Below are 11,720 nucleotides of genomic sequence, written 5' to 3'. Positions count from 1 at the left end.
GAAGGGATACAGTTACATCCACTGGGCATGCGCACTTCAATACCGCATCATTTTTGTCACGTTGACAACAGTTATTAAATTTTTTTATTATTGTAAGTTTAGGGTTGGGGTGTAGGCGGTAGCTAATGTAATGTATTGTAATTTTGGGGAGATTTTGCATCACTTCCGGTCGTAGCTGTATCCCCTTCAGCCACAACGGTCTTGAGTTCGACACGCATGCGCAGTTTTGAGGCTTTCCGTTGGTTGCCTTGGTAACAGACGTCATGAGTTCATCACGCATGCACAGTTCATAGGCGTCAGCTGGTTGTTATAGTAACAGGCGTCAGCAGTTTAGCCGCAGTGTGCGCAATGGTGCTAATGGTTAATAATGACACATAAAAGCGTCCACTGAACTCAAACAGGTAAGTGACAAATGAAACTCACTGTTAGTTAACACACTGACTTGAATTATATCTGATATATGTGACATTTAAACCTGTACTTTTATATCCGAGGCTAGACTGGTTAGCTGAGCTGCTAAAGTCACTGCACAACTAACGTTCTCTGTCAATAATAGTTCTTATTTGTCTCTTCCTGCTGTTGCCCTTTTCCTTTATTTGTCTGGTTGTAAACGGTTCAGCTGCAACACAAATGATGATTCGCGGCAGTAATGTTGAAATTAATTCACAGCTCAGGTGACGTCATGAGATTGGAGATGAACACATTGAGCTGACACGCACACAGTGAGAGATGCCAGCAGTCCGAGCACAGAAAGACCAGTCCGAGTCTTCATCTGAAGAAGATGAGCTGGAGTAAGTGAGAAGAACAGACATCACATCTGATCTGTGATCAGCAGTGACAGGACATCACACACAGTCTACACAGGCTTCATCTTGACCAAATATAAACACGTCTGTTCTGAAACAGTTGGTTGTACTGTAGGTCTGTGGGATCTGATCTTGGCCGAAGAGCTCGGTTCAGTGTTCTTGTCATGTTTTAGACACAATATTTAGTCCGTCACTTCTCTCACAAACGTTCGTATTATTTCTGTCTGTTGTGTGTGATTGTCAAACCTGCATGTGTAGCCGTCCTCAGACACTCTTCTTTAGATCACGTGTGTCTGTGTGTAATATGTCAGTGTGGTGGTGTTGTGATAGGTCACATCCGTGTATCGGCTGGAGTGGCGTCAGCAGACGGATTCCTGTGCTGCTGTTCTGTGCCGAAGCCATCGTGACCAAAGATGTGAACATCTGCTCTGTCGGAGGTACACACACACACACACACGCACACACACACACACACGCACGCACGCACACACACTTCTTTCATCATGCGTGTTTGTGACAGAATCACCTTCAGTTCACGCTGTACATGACTTTTTTTTAACATCAGAGCTCAGATTATAACCCTGTATCACCTGCTGCCTTTACATTCAATTCTGACCAGCAATCCAAACTCAGTTTGGATCAAATAATGAATTAAAAGTGCTTGCACAATGCACAGTATAAAGAAATCATAATAATATTATTCGCTGGACATTTTATCCAGTTGCTCTGACCAGTAAGATATCATTTATTTGGATAAATTACAGAAAGTAAAGTGTCTGGAAATGTTTATTCTCTGTAGAGGAATATAAGATGGCCTTTAAGATTGTGCGTACGGAGAGCCGTCTTGTGCGTGGACTATTAGTCAATCATGGATTTCATGAGGTAAATACAACACTACCATATGCTGTCCTGCACACTACACACTACTGCCAGTAAACTTGAGTATGCAGAACAGTACACACTAATGTTACACTACAGTACAGTCAGTTTGTTGTTGTTGTTGTTTTAAGGTGCATCCAAACAGCACAGATTTTAATCTGATGTGGACGGGCTCACACCTCAAGCCTCACCTTCTGCACAGTCTACAGGACTTCCAGAGGGTCAACCACTTTCCCAGGTGCGTGCGAGCGTGTGACTCGATTACAAAACCTCAATAACTCACTGCGTGTCATACAGCACACTTGGACACTCCACCTGACTGATTACACATTAAAACACAGTACACAAATGATTTTTTGTGTTCGTCACTCCACACGCACACATGCACTGGGGGTGTGATTGGAGCTCATTTTGTTTGGACGTCTGTCTCTATAAGAGCGCAGCAGATCAAATCATTGGTGTGTTTCTGCTGTTGTGTTATTTCAAGAGTACACGTCAGATATTAAACCTCACGCTCTACACATACGCTCAACACTCCCGTCTCTCTTCAGGTCGTACGAGCTGACGCGGAAAGATCGTCTCTACAAAAACATCCAGAGGATGCAGCAAACCCACGGCTTTCACAACTTTCACATCGTACCACAGACCTTCCTTCTTCCGGCCGAGCATCAAGACTTCAGCAGTGAGTGGACAGCCCTCTCCTTCTGACCAATCAGACGGCGGTTTGAGGGTTAATAACGTTGTGTGTGTCCTCATGAAAACCTCAGGCTCCTTCAGTAAAGACAAGGGTCCGTGGATCATCAAACCCGTGGCGTCCTCCAGGGGTCGAGGCATCTACCTGATCAGCAGCGTAAGTCCACATGAAATCATCGTCGTCACACTCACGCTGTTGTTTGTGTAGCCGTGTTGCTAATGTGTGTTTGTGTGTCAGTTGAGTCAGATCGCGCTGGATGAGAATGTTCTGGTGTCGCGGTACATCAGTAATCCGCTGCTGATCGACGGTGAGTCTGAACCGTCATCATCAGTTCATCTGTGTGTGATATTCAGTATGTGATACTGAACTGTGTTTGTGATTCTCCCTCAGATTTTAATTTCGATGTGCGTCTGTACGTGCTGGTGACCTCATACGACCCGCTGATTGTTTATCTGTATGAGGAGGGACTCGCCAGGTATCTCTCACATCATTACATCATCATCGTTATTCACATCAAATCTCTTCAGCATTCATGTGAAAACATCAAACTGAGCCTACTTTCAGAAATATGACAAGCTGAAAAAGTGAAATGAGTTTTGAATACAGTTTCTGTTGAAAGGGAAACATTTAAAGGGAATTTATGTGTGTTAAAGGGGTCATACGGTGTGTTTTTCTGTGTCTTTGGTGTGTTATAAGTCGCTCATGCATGTATTAGACACATATGATTGCAGAAATGTAAGTGGCGGAACAAAAGAGTCGTTCTATGTAAAAGCGAATGCTCACCCAGACCTGCCTGAAACACCTCGTGTAGCCACACCCCCACAAATCTGCATCAGTTTAGTGATTTGACTAAGACCGCCCAAATGTAGACGCAAGTAAGGTGGGCGTACCTGTCAGTACAACTGAAGAGGAACCTGATGTTCCAAATATTTCCCTCACACGCTTGCAGTATTCCACCAATCACTACGCACTGGTGAACTGGCCAATCACAGCACACCTCGCTTTTCAGAGCCATGAGCTTTGTTACGACTGAATAATGAAGAATAGTTTCATTTAATTTTGATTTTTTTTAGTCCCATCATAATTTGCAATGTTACACAGTTTTGATGATTTACTATTCTGAAATGTAGAGAAACTATAATCAGATGTTTTAATCACGTGAACACTAGATGGCAGCAGATGTGTTTTCAGTACACATGGACGAGCGCGTCTGCACCTCAAACAAAGATTTCCATTGTCTCATTGCTGGAAGTACACTGATCAATGTTGTTTTTTATTTCGATCTATTTTTCAAGAACGCATTTAGCACCAAGAAATCTGACACTAGTGAGCACGTCCTCATCATTATGTAAACACGCTGTTGTAGAGAATAAGCCAGAAATAAAGCAGAAAGAGAAGCTGACGTGTGGTGTGTGAGACTGTGGGAATTGAATGTGCAGTGCATTGTGGGTCGCTGTGGTCTGGTGTGTGTGAAACGCTTGGCTTACCTCTGTTAGGTTTGGCGCAGGACTTGTCTTTACAGACTGACACACAGGGTTTGTTTTCACCACGCTCTCTTATGAAGTGCTGCCGCTACATTCGGACACTTTTCCCAACCCAACGTGTGTCTCGGAGATCCCAAACACTTTAAAGGCGTTCAGGTGCTCGCTGCACGCCAGGAAATTCTTCTTTCTCATGTGGCGTCCGCTGCTCTCAAAGCCCGTGAGCTTTCTCATCATCATTTCACAGAGTTATTTCTGATCATGTTTGTCTGTATGGCTGATGGCAGATTTATCACTACACTACCGAAGACTGAACATGACATGAAACATGTCAAAATGTACTTTGGCTGGTTCTTGTATTGTGTCATGCGTGTGCAGAAATCAGTCTGTCATCCTTCAGTTATGATGTGTAATCATGACCCTGGACTCTTGTGTGTTTTAGTTGGAGGACTTTTATAAAACCTCATGAATAGCAGATCGATCAGACGTGACTGTACCTGTGTGTGTTTGGCCGGACACTGAACGTCCTTCATACCGTTGAGTTGATGTTGGTGTGTGTTGTAGGTTTGCCACAGTGAAGTATGACCATGCCACAGCAAACATCAAGAACCAGTTCATGCATCTGACCAACTACAGCGTCAACAAGAAGAGCAGAGACTATGTCAGGTGAGCGCTGGCGGTAAAACGCTGTTCATGTTGGAGTCGCGTAATAACGGTCTGTCATTGTTTGTATGAGGGAATGTGATGTCGGACCGGGGCTAATCCCTGTGTTTGCTAACACTGTCAACATTGTAGCATTCTGCTCATTTGTTGCTCAGTGTTGTTTTGGCAGCGCTGACAGTCACGGCTTCTCTTCTCTTTCAGCTGCGATGACCCTGAAGTGGAGGATTATGGGAACAAATGGAGCATGAGTGCAATGCTGAGGTATCTGAGACAGGAGGGCAGAGACACCACATGTGAGTAGAGATCTAGCGTTTGCTCATGAAATGATAGACGATCACGTGGAAACGCTCATACAGCGTTACAGGCCTGATAGACGATGAATAGAGTTCTAATGATCATCGGTGACTGCACTCATGTTGTGAAATGAGATCACGGCAAGCTCGAAGCACACTTAAAAAAGCCAAATAAAATATTTGATTCTAAAAAAATATCAAAACATAATGTACATTTTCTATTGTCAGTGCCTCAAATAGATAAAAAGCACCGCAACAGTACGAATAGAGTTGTGTATAAGTTTCAAACTTCTGACGTCTGCTCAGTTTCTCATTCATGTGTGCGATCAGTTTCTATCACAGTTGTCCATTTACGAGTATGTTGGGAGTGTGTGGTTTTTCTTCATCATTGTTGAAATGAATTCTGCTGGTCATGTTTGTCAGTGCTGATGGGACAGATTGAGGATCTGATCATTAAAGCGGTTCTGAGTGCTGAGATTCACATCGCCACAGCCTGTAAGATGTTCGTCCCTCATCGGTGGAACTGTTTCGGTAGGACACCCACTTACAGAACTTACATACAGCACACACACACACGTGTGGAGAGATACACAACACACACAGTGATGTTCAACTCTGTATCTTCATATCTTAAGGGTCTGCAGCGCTCGGTTAAGCACGTAGAGTAAAATGTCAGTCTAGGTTATTTTCTTTATATCCTCTTTACTTTTACTCGTTCTTATAGGGGACAGGGTGGTCACTTAAAGGGATATTTCAGACCTCTAAATAAATGACAGCATGTTTGACTCACCTTCAAGGCATACTAGGTGTATATGACTTTCTCTTCTTCAGATGAATACAGTCGCAGCTATAATACCACTTATATTTCATTTATCCGGGCTCATCCAAGCATTAGAATGGGAGTGCATGGAGAGTCAGAGTTTGAAGCTCCAAAATGTGCATCCAAAAGACCCTAAATTAATAAAATGTATAAATGTGACGTTAGTAGTCAGTTGACTGATGTAAAAATCTGAGGGTCATGTCAACCCTGACTCATGTTGCAGTGGTTCTGTGCTCATACGTGACCCCTGTCTCCCACCAACAGGCTATCAAACAGTCCTGTCATAGAACAAAGAAGGGAAGATTGTATTCAAGTTTGAAATTGATCGTTGACATATTTAATTCATTTAAAGGGTTTTGTACTGTTGCCCATTTACTTGACCTTCCTCAAAGCACTGACACAACACAGATGCATTATGGGATGATAGAGGCATTACAGCATTAAAAACGTCTTATACCTTTTAAAGTGTAGGCCTACTGTATGATACAATATTGAGGTGAATTCTATAAGTGTAACTTGATTTTAGAAAAAAGGATTGAAATAGCAGTGTTCACAGATATGTGATGTCACCTGTCAATGTTTGGCTTTGTCTGTGTCTTACTGTAGCTGTTTAATAGAAGTTTCTTTAGTGGACAAAAAAGATAAATCTCCTGATCGTAAGTGTTCTGCATCACAGACAAGAATGTAAAAAATGCAATGCAAAGAAATACATACTGTGTGTAGTACCGTAAAAGAATGGAAAATAAACACATTTCATGTGAGTGTACTCTAAAATCAGTTTTGACCTATAGTAACCATTATTAGATTTTATATTTGCAATATATTTTATATAGTAATTTTATTTTATTACACATTATTAAAAAGAACTAGCCATAGGCCCTTTTCACAATGATGTCACTTAACTTCCGCCTTTTCGCAAAGCAGTGTATCATAACATCCATCTTGCAACAAAACAAGAAGAAGAAGAAGAAGAACTTCTGTTTTGCCGTGGCGCTGGAATTTAACAACAGTGAAAAAAACAGAACACTTATTCAAGTTCTTATCCTAGCAACTTCGCTGACACAAAAGGAAAACAAAACACTTCCCTTCATAATCAAACAGGTACGTTCAACGAAGAATTAAAGAATTATGTGGAAATAACGATACACTGCTTAGAGGCAGAACGGAAGATGCGTGACGTCATGTGAAAAGGCCTGTTGTAACGAGCACTGTGAATTAGTTGCGTGACGTCATGTGAAAGGGCCTGTTGTAACGAGCACTGTGAATTAGTTGCGTGACGTCATGTGAAAGGGCCTGTTGTAACGAGCACTGTGAATTAGTTGCGTGACGTCATGTGAAAGGGCCTGTTGTAACGAGCACTGTGAATTAGTTGCGTGACGTCATGTGAAAGGGCCTGTTGTAACGAGCACTGTGAATTAGTTGCGTGACGTCATGTGAAAGGGCCTGTTGTAACGAGCACTGTGAATTAGTTGCGTGACGTCATGTGAAAGGGCCTGTTGTAACGAGCACTGTGAATTAGTTGCGTGACGTCATGTGAAAGGGCCTGTTGTAACGAGCACTGTGAATTAGTTGCGTGACGTCATGTGAAAGGGCCTGTTGTAACGAGCACTGTGAATTAGTTGCGTGACGTCATGTGAAAGGGCCTGTTGTAACGAGCACTGTGAATTAGTTGCGTGACGTCATGTGAAAGGGCCTGTTGTAACGAGCACTGTGAATTAGTTGCGTGACGTCATGTGAAAGGGCCTGTTGTAACGAGCACTGTGAATTAGTTGCGTGACGTCATGTGAAAGGGCCTGTTGTAACGAGCACTGTGAATTAGTTGCGTGACGTCATGTGAAAGGGCCTGTTGTAACGAGCACTGTGAATTAGTTGCGTGACGTCATGTGAAAGGGCCTGTTGTAACGAGCACTGTGAATTAGTTGCGTGACGTCATGTGAAAGGGCCTGTTGTAACGAGCACTGTGAATTAGTTGCGTGACGTCATGTGAAAGGGCCTGTTGTAACGAGCACTGTGAATTAGTTGCGTGACGTCATGTGAAAGGGCCTGTTGTAACGAGCACTGTGAATTAGTTGCGTGACGTCATGTGAAAGGGCCTGTTGTAACGAGCACTGTGAATTAGTTGCGTGACGTCATGTGAAAGGGCCTGTTGTAACGAGCACTGTGAATTAGTTGCGTGACGTCATGTGAAAGGGCCTGTTGTAACGAGCACTGTGAATTAGTTGCGTGACGTCATGTGAAAGGGCCTGTTGTAACGAGCACTGTGAATTAGTTGCGTGACGTCATGTGAAAGGGCCTGTTGTAACGAGCACTGTGAATTAGTTGCGTGACGTCATGTGAAAGGGCCTGTTGTAACGAGCACTGTGAATTAGTTGCGTGACGTCATGTGAAAGGGCCTGTTGTAACGAGCACTGTGAATTAGTTGCGTGACGTCATGTGAAAGGGCCTGTTGTAACGAGCACTGTGAATTAGTTGCGTGACGTCATGTGAAAGGGCCTGTTGTAACGAGCACTGTGAATTAGTTGCGTGACGTCATGTGAAAGGGCCTGTTGTAACGAGCACTGTGAATTAGTTGCGTGACGTCATTTATATAAAAACAGAACATCACAAAGTATGCTAAGGTGTTTCTTCTCACTTTCAGTTTGTCTGATCTTTTGCTGTGCATCATCACTGAAAGTTGTGGAGTATCAGACACTGATATGTCAACAGATGAAGGTTAATCTATGGTCTGTTTATGATTTGTGTATTTATCGCAATCAAATATATTCATATGACACCAGTAAATACAGCAGAGAAAGTGTCATGTGAGAGAGTAAAACATGAGAAGTGTCTGTCTCCTGTCTCACTCCACCCGTTCACTCAGTCTTTACACGTCTTTAATATACTGTACCGCTGAATGTTTGTGTAAATGAGCTTCTGCATGTGTGATATACTTGACATGACACTACTGAAGAGATTTCTTCAGGTAGAAGATTTCATCTTTAGACCGTAACACGATGTTAAATGAGCATTCAATATTGTCTTTGGTAAGTTGTAATGTTTACACAGATATTCACGGCATGTGCGCATGACTTTAAAGGGACAGTTCACCCCAAACTGAAAATTCTGTCATCATTTACTTACCTTCAGGTTGTTCCAAATCTGTATCGATTTCACAGCGAAAGATATTTGGAAAAATGTCAGTAGTGAAACAGATCTCGTCCTCCATGCACTGCCATACTAGGGAAAATAAATACTATGAGAATCAATGGGGGATGAGATCTGTTTGGTGACTGACATTCTTCCAAAAATCGTCCTTTGTGTTTAGCAGAAGAAATGTACACTGCGTTCCAAATTATTACGCAAATTGGATTTAAGTGTCGTAAACATTTAATTTTATATTGTTCAATTAAACTTATGGATGGTATTGTGTCTCAGTGCTCTTTGGATCACTGAAATCAATCTCAGACACCTGTGATAAGTAGTTTGCCAGGTGAGCCCAATTAAAGGAAAACTACTTAAGAAGGACGTTCCACATTATTAAGCAGGCCACAGGTTTCAAGCAATATGGGAAAGAAAAAGGATCTGTCTGCTGCCGAAAAGCGTCAAATAGTGCAATGTCTTGGACAAGGTATGAAAACATTAGATATTTCACGAAAACTTAAGCGAGATCATCGTACTGTGAAGAGATTTGTGGCTGATTCAGAGCACAGAAGGGTTCGTGCAGATAAAGGCAGAATGAGGAAGGTTTCTTCCAGACAAATTCATCGGATTAAGAGAGCAGCTGCAAAAATGCCATTGCAAAGCAGCAAACAGGTATTTGAAGCTGCTGGTGCCTCGGGAGTCCCGAAAACCTCAAGGTGTAGGATCCTCCAGATGCTTGCAGTTGTGCATAAACCTACTATTCGGCCACCCCTAACCAATGCTCACAAGCAGAAACGGTTGCAGTGGGCCCACACATACATGAAGACTAATTTTCAAACAGTCTTGTTTACTGATGAGTGCCGTGCAACCCTGGATGGTCCAGATGGATGGAGTAGTGGATGGTTGGTGGATGGCCACCATGTCCCAACAAGGCTGCGACGTCAGCAAGGAGGTGGCGGAGTCATGTTTTGGGCTGGAATCATGGGGAGACAGCTGGTGGGCCCCTTTAGGGTCCCTGAAGGTGTGAAAATGAACTCTGCAAGGTATGTAGAGTTTCTGACTGAGCACTTTCTTCCATGGTACAAAAAGAAGAACCATGCCTTCCGTAGCAAAATCATCTTCATGCATGACAATGCACCATCTCATGCTGCAAAGAATACCTCTGTGTCATTGGCTGCTATGGGCATAAAAGGAGAGAAACTCATGGTGTGGCCACCATCCTCCCCTGACCTCAACCCTATTGAGAACCTTTGGAGCATCCTCAAGCGAAAGATCTATGATGGTGGGAGGCAGTTAGCATCAAAACAGCAGCTCTGGGAGGCTATTCTGACATCCTGCAAAGAAATTCAATCAGAAACTATCCAAAAACTCACAAGTTCAATGGATGCAAGAATTGTGAAGGTGATATCAAAGAAGGGGTCCTATGTTAACATGTAACTTGCCCTGTTAGGATGTTTTTGATTGAAATAGCTTTTGATTTCAGTAAATATGACCTCCTAATGCTGCAAATTCAACAAATGACCATTTTCAGTTTTTTACAACCTATGAAATGTTTTCAAACTCTGTTGTGCATAATAATTTGGAACAGTGCATTTTGAGTTTTTCATTTTTTAAATAAATACTGTTGTCAGTGGGAGGTTTGTTCAATAAAATTCCAAATGTACCCTAACTGTTGATTACTTGAAAATTATACTGACTGTCATTTGCATCGACAAATTAGGAAAACCAGAGAAAGATATCATTTGCATAATAATTTGGAACGCAGTGTAACAGGTTGCAGAGGTGTAAAGAGTACCTGAAAACCATACTTAAGTAAAAGTACAGATACCTTGCATGCAAATTACTCCATTACAAGTTACAAGTCACCAATTCCAAAACGACTTCAGTAAAAGTCTTAAGAGTATCTGATTTTAACAGTACTTGAGTATTTTACTCATACTGAATGTAGGCTCAAAGAAGCACTAGTCCTCAACACTTAAGAGACAGTCAGTGAAAAACTAGAAACAGTTGATTGTGGAGGAGACAATCGTATTTTCTTAAATCATAATAAGACTGAACACCTCAAAATTGCAACAAATCATGGTCGACACCATACCTACGTCATTACAAACACCCTAAGTCTCATTTAAGCTCAAGTGCTCATAATAAACCAAACTCCTTCAAAAAGGTCTCTTCAATATAACGGATAAATAAAATAATGTTAAGAAATTAAAAAGTCAAAGCCTTTTTGCACTGGACATGCTGGTTTGGGCCTCATGCCAGCTGCAGTCATGTCCTCATTTCACATACACTGTTAGCCCTTACCTGCCATTTCTACAGTAATATATTGGCAACACTGTTGCCTGCTAGTTACTGTAGGTGTTTTACAGTAAACTACTGCAATGGCTGTTTGAAGATACATTATTAAAGAATCTATTAACGCACTTAAGTCACACAGTCTTAGATGAACAAGTGTAAATAACAGATGAACACAATAAATCTGTCAAGATTTCACCAAGGAGAATTAAACACAAACATCAATAACATCTTCACATATTACAGACACCACTTTCACTTTATTTCTGTCATCTGTGTAAGATCTTATTGAGATTTAACTCAGTTCATAGTGGTTCAATTTGTTTTAAGTCACCTTATGGGATCAGTGTTGCTTTGGTTGGACTCTTTGACTTTCTTGTAGCTTTAAAATGTACACTTATACAATAACACTGAAAGGGACTTTACAGGAACCGCACTTTATGTTTGCTTAGTAACTGAAGATACATCTGAAAGAATTCAATCATTAAATAATAATAATATAGCATTTAAGATTTATTAAGATATGTTTGGTAAAGTGATTAATGTTTTAATGGAAAGATCTCTGTCAGAAAATCTTTCTTTGCAATTGAGACACAGTTAGACACTTGACATACAAACCTCATCAATGGTGACAAACAATCATGAATGAGTTTTGTACTATGTACCCAG

The 11,720-nt window shown here is 41.7% G+C and overlaps 1 protein-coding gene across 4 annotated transcripts in view; it reads left to right on the top strand.

The window, feature by feature from the left end:
* The first annotated feature begins 288 nt into the window (after positions 1-288).
* ttll5 (tubulin tyrosine ligase-like family, member 5) overlaps positions 289-11,720 on the top strand; it is a 54,783-nt gene continuing 43,351 nt past the window's right edge. For 2 of the 4 annotated variants that reach the window (XM_057343544.1, XM_057343547.1), the window contains exons 1-12: positions 289-401; positions 670-791; positions 1,137-1,243; positions 1,606-1,688; positions 1,817-1,923; positions 2,237-2,367; positions 2,453-2,535; positions 2,617-2,686; positions 2,770-2,854; positions 4,425-4,526; positions 4,725-4,816; positions 5,240-5,347. In XM_057343544.1, coding sequence (XP_057199527.1) covers positions 730-791; positions 1,137-1,243; positions 1,606-1,688; positions 1,817-1,923; positions 2,237-2,367; positions 2,453-2,535; positions 2,617-2,686; positions 2,770-2,854; positions 4,425-4,526; positions 4,725-4,816; positions 5,240-5,347 — 1,030 coding nt within the window. In that variant the 5' untranslated portion in view covers positions 289-401; positions 670-729. Of the gene's footprint in view, positions 402-669; positions 792-1,117; positions 1,244-1,605; positions 1,689-1,816; positions 1,924-2,236; positions 2,368-2,452; positions 2,536-2,616; positions 2,687-2,769; positions 2,855-4,424; positions 4,527-4,724; positions 4,817-5,239; positions 5,348-11,720 lie in introns of those variants that run through there. The other 2 variants (XM_057343545.1, XM_057343546.1) reach the window with 2 other exon arrangements.

Source organism: Triplophysa rosa, linkage group LG10 (genome assembly GCF_024868665.1).
Source record: "Triplophysa rosa linkage group LG10, Trosa_1v2, whole genome shotgun sequence".
Classification (NCBI taxonomy): Eukaryota; Metazoa; Chordata; class Actinopteri; order Cypriniformes; family Nemacheilidae; genus Triplophysa; species Triplophysa rosa.
This window is presented reverse-complemented; position numbering and strand designations above follow the sequence as displayed.